Source organism: Perognathus longimembris, chromosome 17 (assembly GCF_023159225.1).
Source record: "Perognathus longimembris pacificus isolate PPM17 chromosome 17, ASM2315922v1, whole genome shotgun sequence".
NCBI lineage: Eukaryota > Metazoa > Chordata > Mammalia > Rodentia > Heteromyidae > Perognathus > Perognathus longimembris.
The window spans coordinates 24,986,549-25,008,618 of record NC_063177.1 but is presented as its reverse complement, the minus strand read 5'-3'; the positions used below and the strand labels follow the sequence as shown (position 1 = coordinate 25,008,618).

General features: G+C 38.3%; 1 protein-coding gene across 5 annotated transcripts in view; it reads right to left on the bottom strand.

Annotated features, from left to right (window-relative positions):
• The window catches only part of Acaca (acetyl-CoA carboxylase alpha), a 270,437-nt gene that overhangs the window by 89,150 nt on the left and 159,217 nt on the right, over positions 1 to 22,070 (bottom strand). For all 5 annotated transcript variants that reach the window (XM_048365118.1, XM_048365120.1, XM_048365123.1 and 2 more), the window contains 6 exons: positions 17,413 to 17,469; positions 17,094 to 17,138; positions 9,019 to 9,060; positions 7,295 to 7,510; positions 6,427 to 6,582; positions 4,230 to 4,433 (listed from right to left, as the gene is read on the bottom strand). In XM_048365118.1, the coding sequence (XP_048221075.1) occupies positions 4,230 to 4,433; positions 6,427 to 6,582; positions 7,295 to 7,510; positions 9,019 to 9,060; positions 17,094 to 17,138; positions 17,413 to 17,469 (720 nt within the window). The remainder of the gene's footprint in view (positions 1 to 4,229; positions 4,434 to 6,426; positions 6,583 to 7,294; positions 7,511 to 9,018; positions 9,061 to 17,093; positions 17,139 to 17,412; positions 17,470 to 22,070) is intronic.

Genomic DNA, 22,070 nt, shown 5'->3' with positions numbered 1-22,070 from the left:
TTATTATAGAATTCCCAACATCCTTAGCTGGGAGATAAAACTCTATCAAAAGGAGAATGGATATAAACCTTTTAGTCAGTCCATAAAGTGCAATACTATTTAGCAACAGAAAAGAATATAGACTAATCTCAGAAACATTATGTTTAAAACAAAAAAAGGCCAGATAAAAACAATGTGTATAATTTCATTTGTTTACATATATGAAGTTCTAGGATAGGAAAAACCAGTCTATGGTGACAGAAAGCAAATCAATGGATACTCAAGAATGGAGATGGTGGACGGCAAAGGACAATGGAAAAACTCTTGTGGTAATCATGATGAGGTAGTCCCTACCCTAACTGTGATACAGTCAAACAAGTGAGTACAGCTGTCAGAAGGAGTACATTGTATTATATGTTAACAGTATTTCAACAAAGACTGTTTTGGGGTTTTTTGTTGTTGTTCTTGTTTGTTTTTTTGTGGGTTTTTTTTTGGCCAGTCCTGGGACTTAGACATAGGGCCTGAGCACTGTCCCTGCATTCTTTTTGCTCAAGGCTTACACTTTACCACTTGAGCCAAAGCACCACTTCCAGCCTTTTCTATTTATGTGGTGCTGAGGAATAGAACTCAGGGCTTCATGCATGCGAGGCAAGCACTCTACGGCTAAGCTACATTCCCAGCCCAACAAAGAGTGATTTTAAAATGTTATTTTTCAGGAAGGTGTGCTGGTGCAAACCTATAATACTGGCTATTTAGGAGACAGAGGCAGGAGGATCACAAGCTAAAGAATAGCCCGTGTAAAGTTAGCAAGATCCTATCTCAAATAACAATACAAATCTTGAGTGAGGGAGCTCAAGCCTATAAGCCTAGCTACTTGGGAAGAGGAGATTGGGAAATTAAGAGTTCAAGGCCAGCCTAGGAATAAAGTTCATGGGATTCCATCTCAACTCATGACTAGACACAGTGGTATGTGCCTATCCAGCCAAGGTACTGAGAAAAAATAATGGTTGGATGCAGTAGTACATGTTGGCAGCAAAAGAGATCACAGACTTGACTGACTTGGTCATAAAGGGAGACTCTATCTCAAAATTAACCGATGCAAAAAAGGGCTGGCAGAGTGCCTCAAGTGGTTTAACATCTGCCTACAGAACTGAAGACCCAGAGTTCAAACCCCAGTAACACTCTCTGAAGATGCAAACCAAACAAAAATCAAGAAAATCAGAAGAAACTAAGGGCATAAAGCAGGTGGTAGACTACTTTCTTACCAAGTATGAGACCTAGTTTAATCCCCATTAATGCAAAAGAAAAAAAGTGTTATTTTGCTTTTATACTACATGCTGAAAATTAATTCACTTCTGCAAAAGATTACTCAACTCTCTTTTCACTATGACTGCCTGACATCATGGCTTGTTATAAGCCTATACCACAAGGATTACATAAGGAAAAGGAAATTGAAGCAAGTCACCCTTCTCCTTATTGGCAGAATCAATGGCTGGTGTGCTAGGACAAGAGGTGATGGGGACTAATGGAAGCCAGGTTAGCTTTACTTTCCAATATAATAAAACAGGAATTAAAAACCAGTAAGGGTCATGATAATGTGGACACTGTTGTATAGTTCCCCTTTTATAAGAGACCCGCAGACCCGATTCTCTTAGAAAACAATCTCTGCTCCAGAGTCTGCTGTCTTAGAACTCTGCCCTTTTATGATATGATGGCACATATGCCCCAGAGAAACAAATGATCTTTTTCTATTGGCATGTAAATTTCTAAGTGGTCAATAAATATCAAGTTAACTAATAAACATATGAATGAATGTCAGACATGGCTCTGTATTACCTTAAATCCTCTAATGATTCATTACAGAAAGAGGAAAAAAGATTAGCAATATGCACCCCACCCCACCCCCCACCCCGTAGGCACTGGGAGCACAGAAAGTGGGCTGGCGGTTGTTCAGTTCCCAGCCCACATGGGATCACAAAACAAAGCACACCCCAACAGTGCTCCAATTCTCAGCTGAAGAACCGGAGGAAAATGTCTTCTTGCAGGGTTTCTTGAATATACAAGATCACAGTAAAAGAGGAATCCTCAGGTTGACAGTGTCATTCTTTCACATGCCTCCTGAGTGCTAATTTTATGCCAGGCACAGTACAAAGCTCTGATACACATGTTATGCTCCTGTGTCACCACTAGCTAGCATGAGGGAGATGTAAGAGCTTGATAATAAAAGAAAATGAAAAAAAAAAGGAATTCATGATGAAAATCAAACATATTTACCTAAAACATTAACATCTCAAGTGGTCATCTCATTTTTACAAGAATGTTATTTCCAGCTAGGTACCAGTAGTTCACAGCAATAATCCTAGCTACTCAGGAGAGCGATATCTGAAGTCCGTGGCTCAAACCCAGCCTGGGCAGGAAGGTCCGTAAGATTCTTATTTAAGCACTAAAAAAAGCCACAAACAGAGCTATAGCTTAAATGGTAGAGTGCTTAAAAGCCTCAAGCAAAAAAGCCCATGGACAGCACTCAGGCACTGAGTTCAAGCCCCAGAATGAGGGGATAAAAAGATCATGTTTGCCTTGAAGAAACCGTAGAACTGCCATGCCCAACTTTTGCTCATGTTGGCTTTAACTCTCTGCCTCAAGAGTAGCTGGGATTATAAGCATGATCTACAAGCTCAACCTTTTATCAAAAGGAATACTCTTTACAAGCTCTTACAAAAATACTTTAAAATAACATCCCAGTTCTTTAAAAAAAAAGGCATATTAATATTCAACAACATAAAAATGATACAAATATTTTTAGAAAATAAGATTAAAATAAAATTCTTTTTTGGGGGTGGAGACTAGTACCAGGTATGCAGGAGGTAGTGTGATGAGTGTGTGTGCGCGCGTGCATGTGTGAGCGCGCCTATGTGTGCACATGTGAACTGAGTTCGAACTTAGGCCCTAGGTACTGTCTCTTAACTTTTTGCTCAAGGCTCAATTGAGCCTCAGCTCCACTCCTGGCTTTTTGTGTGTTACTTGAAGATAAGAGTCTCATGAACTTAAGAATCTCATAGACTTGTCTGCCTGGGCTGGCTTTGAGCCATGATCCTCAAATCTGGGAATGTGGCTTAGTGGTAGAGTGCTTGCCTAGCATGCATGAAGCCCTGGGTTTGATTCCTCAGTACCACATAAACAGAAAAACCCAGAAGTGGTGCTGTGGCTCACGTGGTAGAGTGCTAGCTTTGAGCAAAAGAAGCCCAGAGACAGTGCCCAGGCCTTGAGTTCAAGCCCCAGGACTGGCCAAAGAAAAAAAAATTGTTTCCAGAATAGCCAGAAATACAGGCATGAGCCATAGTGCCTGGCTTGGTATCAAGATTTGAACACAAGGCCTCATACTTGCTTGCTTTCTTGGTATTCTACAACTTAAACCATGTCTCCAGCTTGGCTTTTTGCTGATTAACTAGAAATAGGGCTTTTCTGCCCAGGATGGCTTTGAACCATAATGCTCCAGATCTCATAATCCTAAGTAGCTAGGATTAGACATAAGCTACCAGTGGCTCAGCAAAAGAGAATTCTTTAAAAAATTTTTAAAAAGACATTAATATTATCATAGAATTTGCACACTGTGTCATTTTCCATTTTTGTATTCTCAGTATTTTTTCCCTGAAAACCAAAACATGAATTAAAGTTTGACACTTTGTTTCCACGTAGATATCAAACAAGTCTGAATTCTGTGAAGACGTATATAAACAGAAAAGAATAATGGAGAAATAATATGATGAAGTCACTGTCTGACACTCATTTATTATACTATGTTGAAGTTTTACTTGCTTCAAGATAGAAGTTGGTGACATATTCCAACAATTCTCCTTTCCTTACTTGCCAAAGAGTTGTCTAACTGCACTGAAAGCAAGAGAGACAAAAGACTACAAGACCAGACTGCTACAGTAGCCCAAACAAAAAAACAACAACCAACCAACCCTTAATTGCAGAATTACCTGCGGAGTCAGGTTCACTTGGCATTTGCCAAGTGTTCATCAGTATGTGGCAAAATGTTGAGGGCTTTACAACAGCCATGACTGAGAACACAGGCATATCTCATAAGGTAAAAGAGGTTTTCAAATTCATACAACCATGTAAGCTCAAAGGGATAACCCCGCTGTGTATCAATGAGGTTTGTTGGCTTGGGTCATCCATAACGAACACTGGTGGCTTCTCAGTAGGACAAAATCAGATTGGGAAAAGAGATGGCTTGACTACTATACCTGTGCTGTCCTGGAGTCAGTCACTTCCTTATAGAGGCTGATGTCCAAGTAATAGCCAGACTCGTTTGTCAGGAAGAGGCGAATGGGAATTGCTTTTCCAGTTGGTGTCAGGCGAATGTTGATTTTCAGTTCTGCCTGGAGGACGCGCAATTTCCACAGCCGACTTCCATAGCGCATTACCATGCTCCGCACAGATTCCTCAATCTGACACAGACACATCACCAAGCACAAAACTTCAATATCTTGTAACTAAGACCTGGTTAAGGTCTGCCCATCTTTGGGAAAGGAGAAATGGAAAAAGATGCTGGCTTGTGGAGATGTATACCACATATATCCCTGACAAAAGGTGGTCAAATAGTTTCTCCCCACCTATTCTTGCTTGGAACAAGTTGGACAATTTCTTACTGGTCTTGCATTTTAGTGGTTTCCTTTGACTAACAACACCTAAATCTGCACAACTCCTTCCCCTTTCCCAATTATATTCCTACTCTCTATCAAAGATCTGCAATATCTAAAATTAAAAGCCATGAGATTTAAGCGAAAGCCCCAAATAAGAATAAAATCTCTAGTTAAACAGCCATTAAGTAGCATTTATATGCATGGTAACTATGTTTCATTGCAGTTACCAGACCTTAAATCAACATAGCAATTACCACCATGAGGTTTTTTTCCATACAATTTTATTAAACTTGATAATATATGTCTCTTGGTAAATTGCACAAATTAAAGAAAAGCAATCTGCAGGTTGTATTATACTATTCTCTCTAAACATTAGACCTTCAAGTTTGGTCACTGCTAAGTCCGAAGGGGAATTAAGAGTTGGGAGCTCCTGGGATTCTTTACATCTTATGCCACCGTATAGCTTAGTACTCTTGTTTTTCAGTGTTAGGAATTATTTGAGTTAAGTGGCCTTACAGGTGATTTTGTTATTGACATACAAAAGCCAAACTTTCTAAAATACTTCCATAACATCCTACAAAATCTTAATCATCCTTCTCTAATGATTCCTTTTTTACTTTGAAAGTAATGCAGGCTTGAACTCAGGGCTTGGGTGCTATCCCTGAGCTTTTCTGCTCAAGGCTAGTGGGCCACAGTACCACTTCCAGTTTTCTGGTGGTTAACTAGAGATGAATCTCACAGAGTTTCCTACCTGGGTAGGCTTTGAACTGCAATCCTCAGATCTCAGCCTTCTGAGTGATAAGATTACAAGCCTGAGACATCAGAGCCAGCCTCCAATGGTTTTTTTAGTCTGTGCCACCTTGCAGCTTGTTTATGCAGCACAGAATTCTAGGTTTCAAAGAGTTAACTTCCTTATTCTCACATTTGCTTGCCACTAAGAGATATTTATCCATTCTTTTCTCAAGGGAATGAAAGCCAACAATCTTTATGTATAGGAAACTGACAGCTGTCTATGATTGGCAACACAGTGCCTGGACATGTGGGTATTTAGAGTGAAGAAAGCAGAAAGGCTGATGTTAAAAAATTGAGAAAAAGCAAAAGTATGTGCCTACAATAGATCTGGAGAAAGGGAAATACTGGTCATCCTATCTAAACTCTACAGTATCACGACAGAATCAGAGACAGCAGAAATAGAGCAACTTGTCCTTGCTGTACCTAGGTTAAGAGTCAGGTACAGAATTATCTTGTTTTCTTTCCTTAAAGTATATGGAATGCATTTTAGAACAGAGCCTCGGGGAAGAAAATAAGACATAGTACATGTGAAATTCCTTATTAGCCAAAATCTTATTGTAGAAAAATACTAAAAAAAATAGGTCAGACATTTTGGAAAGTGCTTTATCTCACCAAGGCCACAAGCTAATTAACCCTTAGTGCACAGGAACAGTAATTTAGCCCAGGCCTAATGGAGAAAAATTAATTATTCCAGAGGAGAAATCTTAGAGAATATAAAACATGACCACTATTGTGGCAATATCACAAAACTAATATCAATGCAGAGTTTTTATTACAGCTTATAAATGACCAGCAACCTAACAGCACACTACTTCAGCCATGAGGACTATTCCTAATGGCTCTAATTTTTGATACTGCTCAAGAAATTAAGTCTTAGAAGCAGTCTATAAACTTTAAAGATGAACAACTTGACTAACTGACACAAGTACTTGTTTCTAAGTTCAGGTGAGATACACATAAACCAATCACTTTGCTAGTGCTCAGAGAGAAACTGTAAGAAAGATACCTTTGATGGGTCCATGATAACAGTGGGTACAAAGTTGAGGAAGATATGGTTACAGTCAGTGCGAACATTCGTGTTGTTAAAAGCAACTTCCAATTCATCCATGGCTTCCAGAAGCAGTCTCTCCCCTTCATTTTGTAGATATTCAAAAGAAGCTTCCTGTACACAGGAAGAAAATCACTAACATTCACGTGTTTTAAAGGCAATAAAGAAATTACTACTTTGATAACTTAAGGATCCACATGTCATGACTCATGAAGTACCTGTTAAAGACATTATTTTACCTTTCTCCCTAGTGTCAACTTAGTGACCCACAGACTAGCCCTTTCTTCTGCCTCTTAAAGTGTATTGTTTTTACCCAATAAGTGGAGATGGTGAGCATTCCCAGAGCTGAAACACCAGATGATTATACTTTACATGTGCCAAACAGGGCTGTATGGAAATGAGAAGCTGAAGAAAACTATCACTACAGAATGTGATAATAACTAATAAAGCCAGAAGCACTTGCTATATAGATACACTACCGTTAGACAGGTTTACAATGGGGTTAGCTCTTTCTCAACTTTTCTCCTTATTCTCTATCAATACCCAACTTTCCCTGAGGTTTTTCTATTCCATACTTTTCCTTTTCTAGAGTGAGTGCTCTCATGGTTTTATGACCAAGAAATATCAGAGAAAGAAAAAGAAGCCTTACTTATTTGTAATATTTACTTCAGTGAGAGAAATGACCTCCAGACATCTGCTAGTTATTGGGAGACTAGGAAAGAAAACAAAAGCCTTGCTTCAAACTATAAAAACTTGATTTTTGAACCTTGCTTATGTTGCTGCCACGTCCCTGAGGGATAACTTCCCATTAAAGTACAGCACCTACCTTTGTGACCAGATCAGAATGTCTGATGATTGCACGAACAAAGAACCTGTAGTCTGTTACTTCTGTGCCCACTTCCACCTTGGCTGCCCCAAGATACAGGTGCATCTTGTGATTAGCACATGGAATGGCAGTAAGGTCGAAATTTCTCATCCGGTTCAGTTCTAACTGGAAAGCCAGAGCAGGCTCCAAGTGACGATAGATACGATCTTCCTCAAACTGAGCATGAAAATCAGAGAAAACACTGGCTCATAAGAGGCAATTACAAAGTTATATTATGACTGGGTAAGTTAAAGTGATGCTTAAAAAGAGAAAAATGAAGTCAAGTGATAGAACATTAGCCTAGAGCAAAAAGAGCCTAAGGGACAGCACCTAGGCCCCCGAGTTCAAGCCTCAGTACTGGCATCAAAAATTTTCAAATATTTTATATATATATAGTATGTACATACACATAGATACTATATATGCAATATATTACATATCTTATATATACAATAAGCTACAGTGTGCTAATAGACAACAAAAATAGCTACAGTTAATGCTCTTGTTATGGGTTATATAAAACTAGAGGCCAGGGGCTGGGGATATAGCCTAGTGGCAAGAGTGCCTGCCTCAGATACACGAGGCCCTAGGTTCGATTCCCCAGCACCACATATACAGAAAACGGCCAGAAGCGGCGCTGTGGCTCAAGTGGCAGAGTGCTAGCCTTGAGCAGGAAGAAGCCAGGGACAGTGCTCAGGCCCTGAGTCCAAGGCCCAGGACTGGCCAAAAAAAAAAAAAAAACAAAAAAAACTAGAGGCCAGAATACCTATTCACTTCCCAAACTTTCAGTATTTATGTTTTTACAAATGGTGATGTTCACAATTAAAAACAAAAACACAAGCAAGCAAAAAACTTCAATTCCTCCAGAATTTTTATAACACTAATAATGTTATAATTCATTTTTTTGGTAATTAACTATAGATTGCTGGGGCTGGGAATATGGCTTAGTGGGAGAGTGCTTGTCTAGCATGCATGCAGCACTGGGTTCAATTCCTCAGTACCACATAAACAGAAAAAGCCACAAGTGGCACTATGGCTCAAGTGATATAGTGCTAACCTTGAGCAAAAGCAGCTTAGGGACAGTGCTCAGGCCCTGAGTTCAAGCCCCAGGACTGGCAAAAAAAAAAAAAAAGTTAACTAGATTGCTTCACATTAACACCTTTTGCATGCTGATGTTTGGGGCATTTCTTGATATTTAAATTTGGAGCATAATATGCCCATAGATACATAATATTTATCTTTTCAAAAGCTGAAAAAGTATATTAACTATATGCTTTGCTGAAACGGAATTGTTTTTTGCAACGTACATGTCAACTAAATGTAAGCTGGCAAAAAGAAGAAACTCAAATGGTATGACCTCTTACATATTAAAGCTGAAAAACAAAGAAGAGTTCAAAATAGAAAATAATAACTTTGTGTAAGGGACAAAAATTATTCTACTAAGTGTAGAGCCCTTCAATATCATAAGTCTATTCTAAAGGATAGGAGTGACCTGCAAACATGTATGACTGGTTCCTAAACCAAACGCTTTCTGGAGTGTGCTCACTTGGGTAAGGCAAAAAAAAAAAAAAAATCACAATTTTAATAAAAGAGAATGGCTCTAAGGAAAAAAACTTAAAGATCATATACACAGCTGCACAAAAAAGAGGTGAGGGAGAGAAAGAGCAAGAGCAGCCCTTACTTACCTTATCTCTTGCTCGAAAGGTAAAAAATTTAGGGAATTCTCTCTGCATTAAAGAAGTAGGAGAGAGAAATGTTAGTTCTTCAGAGATATGGCTCCTCGGGGACAAACATACGATATAAAAGCAGTCAAGTATCTAAAAGAGAATTTCCTCGAAAACATAGTCCTTATCCAAGCTTAGTCCAGGGAACACGAATAATTCTCTGGGTAACTATCACTTTGACCCCCACTTCCAAACTTGAGATTACTCAACTGTTAATTTAACTTTAGTATCAATCCACTCATAAAAAAAGAAGTTTGTATTTTTTTTCCTCTTCCATGTGGAAAAAGAGGTTTTGGGTATTTGTTCTTGGCACAAGCTGGCAAATAAAACCAATGCACCTTTATGCTGTAGCCACTGCAGTTGTACTTACTGGGCTGATTTCCCAAGTTTCTCCTTAAGAAAACCTTAAAATGTAAACCAACCAGATAAAAGAATCTTCAGTTCAAGGGAACTGTTGTTTTCCACATTCACTGTCAAGTCAATATTGCAAGAATTTAAAGAATAACATTTCAAAACTAAGTATACTATGATATGCCACTTTGATCACTACTACTCTTACATCGAGGAAAAAAAGGAGCAGAACTAGTGAACTTGTAATTGCTAGGTTTTAACTCCTTTTTGCAGCACATTACACAAGAAAGCAACTAATTCACTAGAACCTTATTAATTAACAAAGATGAATTCAATTAGCAGAGTTCATTAGTTTCTGAAATTTAACTTATTACCACTGAATACCCCTGTTTCTTGGATGGGAAGGTCTACTGGCAGTGCTAGCATCAAGTCATTACTATGTGTCTCTATAGGAGGTTTCATTAGGCATCTTCTTCATTATGAGTGCAATATAATCAAACACTGGTACAAACAGAGAGCGACCAGAACTGGTTGCCTGCATATCCTTCAGTGGGCTTTTTAGGAACCATGAAGAAAACACAAAATGAAAATCTCCTAGGTGTTGGCCCATCGAATGCTCTTAATAACCTCGAGGGAGTTATTATTACTTCCTTCTCACCCCCAATTTTACAAATAAGCAACTCTTGGCTTATAAGATATGCATAGGATCATAGAAGAAGAAAATAAACCTTAGTCTTTTCTATGCCAAAGCTCATGCTCTTTCATCTCTAAAGTTCAAGACATTATGTTTCTGTTCTTGATGTCATCCAAATTCCTTATTCAGGGAATTTCTCTTTGATGAAACAAACAACAATGAAACACCAGAAAATAAAATTTTAAGGAAGAGTTTGCGATGGCTCAGGTAATAGAGTATTTGCTTAGCATGCACAAAAGACTTTAAGAGGGGGGAAAAGGGCAAGCAAAGTAAAAGTCACACTGAAAATCTCAGGTACTTAATTTACTGAAAATTTCTTGAATAGTTGCTACATGTGTTATAGCTCATCCTCATCATGCACAATTAATAAATCTGTTTATATTTTCCTTGGCATTTTTACTAAAAAAACTGAATATACTCATAGGAGTTTATTTACCAAGCCCAGGGAAATCCCTTGTCCAGACTTTAGTATTTAAAGGCCCCTTAAGAGTAGATTTTTATAAAGGACTAATATTTTATTACTGTTCTGTTGTAGATAATTCTTTCCCTCCCTCCCTCCCTCCCTCCCTCCCTCCCTCCCTCCCTCCCTCCCTTCGCCAGTCCCGGTCTTGGACTCAGGGCCTGAGCACTGTCCCTGGCTGGCTTCTTTGTGCTCAAGGCTAGCACTCTGCCACTTGATCCACAGCGCCACTTCTGGCCATTTTGTATATATGTGGTGCTGGGGAATCGAACCCAGGGCTTCATGTATACAAGGCAAGCATTCTTGCCACTAGGCCATATTCCCAGCCCTAGATAATTCTTTCTGACTGACACATTCTCTCCCCTCTGACCTAATGACAGGGTAATAAGTACATGAGTAAACAGGAAAACTTCAGCAGTTGTTAGTAGATTGCATGCTTATGGTTTTCCGGCCTTCAGAAAATTACCTAAAAAGTAATACATGTTAAAGAGGAAAAGTAGCTGGGCACTAATGGCTTGTACCTGTAATCCTAACTACTCATAAGGCCTAGACCTTAAGGATTGTGGTTTGAGGCCAGCCAGGGCAGAAGAATCCTTAAAGACTCCATCTCCCAAATAATGAGCAAAAAGCACAGCTGGAGGTGTGGCATTAAGTAGCAGAGTTCTAGCCTAGCAGACATGAGGCTTTGAATTTAAACAAAAACAAGAAAAGTGATAATAAAACTTTAAGCACATACTTTACTATTCTGTGTAAACTATTGTTAATTAATAAGAGTATTTATTTGGTGTATCATTTATCCAATTACGCTCATTTGTACTATTTTCACTAAAAAATAAAACTATTTTCTTTTAAAATAAAAAGCCCCCAGAAAACGTTTTCTTTTTCCACAAAACCAATTAAGAAAATTTGTAGTAACCGAAAGGCAGGAAAAGAAAGGAGCTTAAGTGGAAATATCTTTATTATGAATAATGGAAGAGACTAATTCTTAAAGGAGAACAAACTATCTCTAGGTGACAAAATTGCTCAACAACTACCAATTAAGAAAAGCCACTTTTGGGCTACAGGAGTAGCTCAAGAGGTATAACACCAGACATTAGGGAAAAAGCTAAGTAACAGAATGAGGCCCTGAGTTCAAGTCCCAGTACCAACAAAACAAAACAAAACACCCAGTTTCATTTATGCTAAGAAAGGGCATCATAATAAATTTCTCTTTTTATTTCTAACTTTTGAATAAATTTTATATGTATGGCATTATCTTTAAACACTGAGCATTTAAAACAGGAGGTAGCAAGAACTTCAGTTCTTGCTGCAAGCAAAGCTATCAAGAAATTCTTTGAGCTGGGTGCCAGTTGCTCATGCCTATATTCCTAGCTACTCAGGAGGCTGAGATCTAAGGATAGCAGTTCAAAGCCAGCTTGAAGAGAAAAGTCCATGAGACTCCTATCTCTACTAAACTATTTATTTTAAAAAAGGGGGGGGGGGCAGAATAATAGAGTTGTAGCTCAAGTGATAGAGTGCTAGTCTTGAGCACAACAGCTCAAGGACAGCACCCAGACCCAGAGCTTAAGCCCTATGACCGGGGGGGGGGGGGGGGGGCAGTCTCTGAGATACCAGAAGTCTTAAGACTTTTGTATTATAGAAACTATCCTCCTCCAATATACTCACAGTAAACTCCTTAACCTGAAGACCAAGAATGGAAATCAGCCTTGGCAAAACAAAGTTCTCTAGAGTCCATCTCACTCAATGGCTGGGAATAGTGGTACACACCTGTCACCCCAGCTACAGGGAAATCACAATGTCTGGGCATAATGGCATGTACCTGACAGGTACCTCTAGCAACACAGGGAGACACAAGTAGGAAAATTACAACCATAGCTGGCCTGAGTATAGAGGGAGAGCTTGTTTTCAAAAAACCCGTATAAAAACGAGCAGGAGGCATGGCTCAAGTGGTAGAACCACTCCCTTGCAAGCATCAAACCCTGTGTTCACTCCCCATTACTGCCAAAAATTAAAAAAAAAAAAGAAATCCTTCACTACACCTCATTTTCATGCTGCCAATTTTTCCACTAGCAACATTCATGTTTATTCCATCACTAATGCAATTGCTTTCCAGGCATTCTACTAGGTTTATGGGCAAATATCATAATTGGATATATACAAAGAAAAAACCCTCTTAGTGTTCTGGTACCCCCCCCCAAAAAAAAAACACAAAAGAATGCAACATTTCTCAGAAAGAAATTATGCCCCTGCTGTGTTCTAATCAGCCAACCATCATCAAGACAATCAAAATAATTTGCCTAAATTAGCCAATCAAGACACCCTGCAAATCGGAGAATGTGAAAACCTGCAACAGAAAACATCATAGCTGATTATGATACTAATAATCATGTTAAAAACCTAATGAGATGAAGAAATTGGGAGCTTGCTAGTGCAATTCTCTTTTACCTCAACATGCTGAGAACTAATTATATAGACTGTAATTAAAACAAAAACCCAAACCAAACCTTCTGAAAACTTATAGTTGGTCCACTAGCAAAGAGAACTACCTTTTCATAATGAGGAAGAAGGAAGGGAGGAAGGGAGGGAGGGAGGGAGGGAGGGAACAAACTACTAACCATGATAAATGTTCAAGCAATGCTAGTGAGCTCTTCGGACAAAGGCCCAGGTAATCCGAAACATTTTAAAGTGGGAGTTACACAAAAGTCTTGAAATTGTAACTATCTCTTAGGAGAATTGTGGCAATTAAAAAAAAAATCTCATGAACTTGTATGAGAAAGAAATCAAAGGAAAAAAAAATTTTTTTTTTGCCAGTCCTGGGCCTTGGACTCAGGGCCTGAGCACTGTCCCTGGCTTCTTTTTTGCTCAAGGCTAGCACTCTGCCACTTGAGCTACAGCGCCACTTCTGGCCATTTTCTATATACGTGGTGCTGGGGAATCGAACCCAGGGCTTCATGTATATGAGGCAAGCACTCTTGCCACTAGGCCATATTCCCAGCCCCAAAGGAAATATTTTATCAGCCAACATTTGTAAAACTGATTTAGAATCTTACCACAGTTTCTGGATCTCATGCTGTTGTTTTATGTGGCAAAAAGGAAGAAATCCTGATAATACTCAAAAAGTTCACTTAAAAAGCCTAATATATCCCAATTAACACTTTCTGATATAATTTTTATTAGACCTAAAATGTGAGTGTAAGTAACAAGAGTTGATAAATTTTAACATGGAACTACAGAACCATAGCTTAGACAGTTGCAGAAATTGAAGAAACTTACTCTTTTGCTTTAGAGGCTTCTTTTTTCTCATTTCTTTTTAATAAGACATGTATCTACTCAAACTTATTTAAGTATCAAGTTATACAATTATTTGAGTCTTATTATGGTTGCTTTTAATTAGTTGGTTATGGATGCAGACTCTTCTGATAGTCAGTCCCCTCAAAATGCTATGGACTTCCTTGGCATCTGACACCTCATATTATACCTCTCCCCTGTGGTCTAGTCCTCATTTGCCTTGTGGTTTTGAGGCAATCTGAAAGATCCCAAACTTTGAAACAGCACAGACTGCTTCATCTCATACCAACTAATGCTGTTCTTAATAAAAACTTGGTAACATTCCGCTTCTCCTTGCCCCCTAATGTGCACATTCTCTCTTCAATAATATACGGATTTCACAGTGTAGAACAGGGGGAGGCTGCACACATCACTGTGGATTACCAAGAAGCCAGGGAGATCAAGGGATTCATCTCTAACACTCCTGGAAAGCTTCCTCTTTTTCACTCTACACTAACTATGAGCCAAGCACACATCAGATGACATGACAGAAGTCAAGCATCCTTCATGAATGGCAAGCTACCACCAATGAAAAATCTCACAACACCCCAATAGTGAGTCACAGATTTGTAAAATTCTTGCCAAGGTTTTCAGGCTATTGTAGGTGATGGTGGAATTTAGTAATAGTTGTCCTTCCCCACTAAAAAAACAGCAGCCAAAACAAAACAAAACAAAAAACAAAAAAACAAAAACCAGCCTGAGCATTGTCCCAGGCTTCTTTCTGCTCAAGGCTAGCACTCTGCCACTTGAGCCACAGCGCCACTTCTGGCCTTTTATATATATGTGGTGCTGAGGAATCAAACCCAGGGCTTCCTGAATAGGAGGCAAGCATTCTTGCCACTAGGCCATATTCCCAGCCCACTTATCATTATTTCTAAGAAGCCTAACATAAAAGCACCCCTATTCCTCTTTCATTCAATTCCTTAAAGCATGTTCACCCCACATCCAAACTTAAACATTTTCTATGCTCTAAAGCAGCCTTTCTTATACTCATGACAAAACAAGTCACTTGATATTTCAATGATTTCCCACTTAATGACACTGTAAGTAGGAGCTAGACTCAGACCCTCCCCCACCAGCTAGCCTGTCCTAGCAGATTTTGCCTATACATGTCCTCTTTCAACCTAAATCCAAAAATATGAGGACATCAGAGGAAAACAAAATGTTGTCAAGCTGTTAAACTCTAAAACACAACATAGATTCAAAGATAAGAAAGGTTCTCATATATTATAAAATAAAAACTGTTAGAACTAATGATTCTGGCTTTTGAGTGGGCAGGATTTTCTTGTTTGTTTTTTGTGGTCCTGGGATTTGGACTCAGGGTTTTGAGCTTGCTAGGAGGGAGCTCTACTGTTTAACTATGTCTCCAGTTCATTTTTGCAATGGTTATTTTGAGACAGAGTCTTGCTTTTTGCCCAGGTTTGCACCTTAACCAAGATCTTCCTATTTTAAGTTTCCCACAGAAACCAAGGTAACAGGTGCATGCTACCATACCCAGCTTCTTATTCTGAGATGGAGCCCCATGAATTATTTGCCTGAGCTAGCCTGGAACTACAATCTTCACAGTCACAGCCTCTTACATAGCTGAGATGACATGTACACATCACTGCACCTAGTTATTACCTGAGATGAGGTCTCATGAACTTTTTTGGCCTGGGCTGGCCTTGAACCTTGACCAAATTTCAGCCTCCCTAGTTAGATGGATTATAGGAATGAATGAGACATCTTGCCTGGCTTAGTTGGAAGATTTAATTGATCATGGAATGCTTACTATGGAAATCAGTTAGTAGTGTGCTAGGGTCATGAAGACTTTATTGTCAGAAAAAGGTAAATATATGAACTCTGTGTGATTTTTCAAGAATAATATGTTATTATTACAAAGTCAGTGGCAAAAAGAAAAAGTTTCCCAACATTCATGAACCTAAAATTCCCAAATCCAGAGCCTTGTGCTGTGATGTATACTTTAGTTCTGTTCAGCACTACCAGGCAGTATTTATTCATTGACTCTCATAGTCTGTCCTCTAGTATCAATTTTATACTCTAAGCTCCTGATTTTTCTTCCTAAAGCCCCAGGGTTCTCTTTAAGCTCCTCATACTTCTCCACTGACTCCAGTTTTCTATCTAAAATTATTGATTGATATATATCTACACTCTACTTGATTTCCTGACATCAATAACACAAGGGAATTGTGTAGTAGACAACATTTCCTAAAGCATTTCAGAAAATCTTAGCTCTTGAGCTTGCAGGGTAGGCATTCTTGTTTCTCTGTATAGTAGATCAGCAAGGTCAATTGTATGAAGAAAAATAAAATGTCAAGTGCTAGAGACTTAATAAACAAAAGGCAACAAAATCAATCACATGCAGGTCCTTGGGTTTAGAAAGTCCTTTCTGGAACTGCAAATGTTAGCTCCTCATTACTGCAAACGAGCAGGACTTGAACACTAATTTAATTATCTTAACTACTAAAAAACAGAAAAACAAAGGTAAAAATTTTTATCTGGAAAATTAAGACTTCTTAACCTCCTCTGGAATATTTAGCTACAATAGAGTCAATTTGTAATGGAACATTTGGACTACCATCAGTCATTTTTAGAATGACATCATGATTGTAAATTGCCTTCTTGGCCTTACTATTATCATCATACTGGGTAAATTCATTGGGTAAACCATAAAGGCTATTGGCTTACCTCTTTCCAGTAAGATTTTAATAATACTTAGTTAATGTGTCAAAATGAAAAAACAACAGAATGTTTGGTTTTTGTTTCCTGCTGTTAGAATTAGCCTAAGACAAAAATAGTAATTTAGGCTCTGTAAGGCATTAAAAAAAATAATGTATTGGTCTTCAGAATTAAGACTTCTCAGTTCAATTTGTCTTTGGTAGAAGCCCCAATCTCAAATCTCAAATACAACTGCTATTCTTGACTACTGAGTCACTAAATTACCATATTCTATTTATACTATATTCATATGAAGAAATACATTTGCTTATTCTTAACTATTTCCACAGCTATGTTGAGAATTCATTATGAGCAAAGAAAAGTTTTCAATGAAACATGAAAATTAAATATATTTACTATACTACTTTCTAAAAGAAGAGGGATCAAAGACAATCACATCTTAACTTAGCCAAATCTCTGTAAATAATCAGTGGCAAACAGATAAAATTGCAAGTCATCTTTTATAAAATTATTCTTTTTACTTACATGAAATCTCTGATCCACCTCACAATTGACCTGTTTTCTGAAATCCTTTCAAATAAAAGACAGAAAGGAAGAAAAAAAAAAAACAGCAGAAACTGTCAATCAGTAATAACATTAAAATCAAATTGAGTAATATGTGATGTTTAGAAAGTCCTTCCCAGAATTTTAAGTGCTGTCTAATTCTTTTAATTAAATTTATAGAAAAAGTTATTTCCTGGCATAAATTCTATAAGTAAACATCTAACTACAATCCATATTCTTTTTTTTTTAATTCAGCAGGACCATAAGAAATACTAGAGAAATAAAATTCACATGTCAATACCTTTTGTGCCACAAGGAAAGTAAGGCGCCGGATCCCATGCTCAACCAACGTAGCTTTCTATGAACACACACATAGAAGAGAAGAGAAATTATATTTCCATTCATTCTAAATTTTACCCTCTTCAATCTTACAAGGCTTTGATTGTGATAAGCATCTTTTTGGATATCTGTACCTTAGTTCAGATCCATCACATTTGCAAATAAATCAACATGATTCCAAAGACTAAGTCTTATGATGTAGGTTTTACACTGATCTGAACAAAATGGAAACAAAATCTTGTGCAGGAGAAAGGGTTCTATGAAGTCACTTAAATTCTCTTGGGATTCATTCATATAGAGGTAAAGTTTCATACAAGTTATGCCTACAGAAATTATATTACTGAGCGTCCAAATGTGAAGACTATCACTAATACAGGAACTAAATGAAATCATATGGAGGAATACAAACAATGTTTTATAAAATAGGAAATAGAGGTCCTATACAGTTGTTTCAATGGTAGCAATTACAGCATTCCTGAAATTTAACCTCACAAATCCTAAACTTTCATTTCTTCTAAAACAGTTCCCCTTTACGTTTCATAAAAGTATTTTTAAAACAGACATAGTTAGGGCTAGGAATATGGCCCAGTGGTAGAGTGCTTGCCTTGCACACATGAAGCCCTAGGTCCAATTCCTCAGCACCACATACAGAGAAAAGGCCAGAAGAAGTGCTGTGGCTCAAGTGGTAGAGTCTGGCCTTGAGCAAAAAGCTAGGGACAGTGCTCAGGCCCTGAGTTCAAGCCCCAGGACTGACTGGCATAAATGAATGAATGAATGACAGACAGACAGACAGATACTTTTAAAAATTGGTAAAACCAAATGAGTATGGTGGCATCCATCTATAATCCCAGAATTTGGAAAGCTAAACTAGGAGGGTAATAAGCTCAAGGCCAGCCTGATTTACACAGTGAGTTAGAGGTCACTCTCAAAGCAAAAAAGGAAACAAAAATACTTGAGGGAATGAGTGGGAAAGGAGAGATGGAAGAGAATAAATGGAAGGGGTGACACTGATAAAGGTTCATTGTACCATAAACTGACATGTTGAATTGAAACCCCTTTGTAGGACTAAAGATTATACACACAACCATGCATACACACATATGTACATATACACATATTACATGTACATACAATGTTCACATAAACAAACAATATATCAGAAAAGGAAAAAAAAGATCAGTGGTTTTCAAGACAAACTTGGTCTTCTGGCCCTAAGCCTTCTTCTATCCTGTACTGCTCACTTACCTCAAAAGCAAAGAAACAGTGTGAATTAAGTGAGAGACAAGCTTTTAAAGAGCTACATTCCAGCAACTAGAAAATCAACTCTACTAGTTAAATGGCTTCAGAGAATATATGAACAGTACAACTTTCAGAACCTACATATGACTTCACATTTCTTGCTAAAACTTAATCAAGAAATATGTGTGCGGGCTGGGAATATGGCCTAGTGGCAAGAGTGCTTGCCTTTCATATATATGAAGCCCTGGGTTCAATTCCCCAGCACCACATATACAGAAAATGGCCAGAAGTGGCGCTGTGACTCAAGTGGCTGAGGGCTAGCCTTGAGCAAAAAGAAGCCAGGGACAGTGCTCAGGCCCTGAGTCCAAGGCCCAGGACTGGCAAACAAACAAACAAAAAACCTCACTCAACCTCACTCCAGTTAGAATGGCCTATACTCTGAACTCAGCCAACAACAAATGCTGGAGGGAATGTGGGGAAAGAGGAACCCTTCTCCACTGTTGGTGAGAGTGCAAATTAGTACAAACACTTTGGAGAACAGTATGGAGGTTCCTCAAAAAGCGCATCATAGACATACCCTATGACCCAGCCACACCACTCCTAGGCATCTATCCTGAACAACAGGCCTCAGGATATCATAAAGACATCAGCATATCCATGTTTATCGCTGCACAATTCACAATAGCCAAGATATGGAAACAACCCAGATGCCCCACGACAGATGAATGGATACAAAAAATGTGGTACCTATATACAATGGAACACTACATAGCGATTAGAAATGATAAAATATTGGTATTCGCAGGCAAATGGTCAGAACTTGAACAAATAATGTTGAGCAAGACAAGCCTAGAACACAGAGAACAAAGGGGCATGATCTCCTTGATATGTGACTGTTGGGGGCGGGGAGGGGACATTAGAGACTAGGTCTGCGAAACAAAAAACTTCTTTTCCAATGGTATTTCCACAGGTCTGGGTCAGCGACCTCACATTATGTATCTAAAACCAAACAACTACTAAACATAAAAAGGTCTAGAATAGACCTATCAGTGGATCACAATAGCGCAACAGCTATATACATATGATCATATAATACGAGGATAAGCAAAAACAACTCCAAGAGAAGGACACAGGAGGATTCTATTGTTGACATTATATTTAAAGTTCTAGGTCAATTTCCTTTGGCGTACGCTACATGGTTACTGTATATGACTTTGGTACACTGGGTATTGTATATATGCCTACCTGATCTGGGAAAGGGAAAGAAAAATGAGGGTGTAAGATATCACAAAAAATATACTCACTGCCTTATTATGTAACTGTACTCTTTTTGCACAACACCTTGTCAACAAAACAATATAAAAAAAAGAAATATGTATGCAAACCAATTCTCAACGTTCATGATACCATATGGAGTTTTTAAAATCCAAATTGGCTTCCTTTTATAAAGAAGGATGTTCCTGGGTCACTTCCTTTTATTTCTCTACTTCTCTTACAGTATTGCCTGTGTAATAGAATTGACTTTTATTGGGGCTGGGAATATGGCCTAGTGGCAAGAGTGCTTGCCTCGTATACATGAAGCCCTGGGTTCAATTCCCCAGCACCACATATGTAGAAAACGGCCAGTAGTGGCTCTGTGGCTCAAGTGGCAGAGTGCTAGTCTTGAGCAAAAAGAAGCCAGGGACAGTGCTCAGGCCCAGAGTTCAAAGCCCAGGATTGGTCAAAAAAACAAAAACAAACAATTGACTTTTATTGATATCATAACAAAAATTGGAAAAATAAATTTCCTACTTATAAATTCTAATAATAAATTCCCAGGTGAAATATAAGTCTTATCTAAAAATTAGGTCACATTTTAAATATAGGTCACAGGGCTGGGAATGTGGCTTAGTGGTTGAGCGCTTGCCTAGCATGCATGAAGCCCTGGATTCGATTCCTCAGCACCACATTATCAGAAAAGGCCAGAAGTGGAGCTGTGGCTCCAGAGGTAGAGTGCTAACCTTGAGCAAAAAGAAGCCAAGGACAATGCTCAGGCCCTGAGTCCAAGCCCCAGAGAGAGAGAGAGAGAGAGAGAGAGAGAGAGAGAGAGAGAGAGAGAGAGAGAGAGAGAGAGAGAATGAGAGAGAATCACATTTGAAAGTTATCCATTATATATATATATAGAGAGAGAGAGAGAGAGAGAGTCACATTTGAAAGTTATCCATAATATGTCATCATATTCCTTACCATTTATAAATAACCAAATATTGATAGCACAGTAAGAAAACACTATGGAAAGAAAGGGGTTGTGGTGATATTTGGTCTCTCAATGTGTACAGTAACAGAAGCATTTCTTCTGATACCAACAAAGAATTCCACTACAGTCAAGTCCTTCAGAGACAAGCATCAATAGCTATGTTCTGGCAAGGAAAGAAAATAACTTTAATAATGCCATGATTTAAAATCAAAATTGTTATTGCTTTTAAAATTCCACAAGTGGCTGACAATAACAGCAGAGCAACAGGATTCTGATTACATTGTAATAATGCGGGTCTCACAGCAAGTCCACAGCTATTACCCAGCGATTAGGCGTCAGCACCTGGAGAAACTCCATTTACACTGACTGCTTCAATCTCCTCCACAAGTCATTTACAAATATATGATCCTAATTTCTATGAGAGAAAAAAAGACATGCTGGGACTAGAAGATTATTTGGACAATTTGGATCAACCTATTTGATAGTTTAATGTGTGCTTTAAAAAAAGAACTTTTTCTAAACTGCTAGAAGCATGATCATGAAGTGAAAAACAAAACTAGTTATCATTTTAGGTTTCTTTTTTAAATTGCTTTTTCTTCCTTTTCTTCTTACATATTTTTAAAATAAGAAGATAAAACACCAGATTTTTCTAGACAAGCATAGTATCAGATGAAGTTAATAGTTTTTCTAGGTTTGGAATATTAGCAGTCTACTCTGGCTCTTCTGAACAGCCTTGGGCAAAGACACTAGATTTCTCTGTGCCTCAGTTTACAAGTCTAATAAAAGAAAAAAATGACTTATTGATCAAATATTAGAAATAAATGTAGTAAAAATGAAGAAACCAAGGTTGGGGATTTAGCTCAATGGAAGATCACTAGCTGGGCAAATGCCAAGGCCCTGAATTTGGTCCTCAGCACTGCAAAAATAAAAAGGAAGAAGAAAGAAGAGGAAGCTGCTGCCATCTTTATAAGTCACTTTGAGACAATATACAACACTTAGGTATAAGGATATTTAAAAGCCTAAAGCTGTTGTCAAGTTATGGAGAAACCAAATACAGGCAACTAGAATCTCAAAATCTGTGAAGAGGGCAGTAGTAGAGCATCTGTCTAGGAAGAACAGGCCCCAGAGACCAGACCCCAGTATTG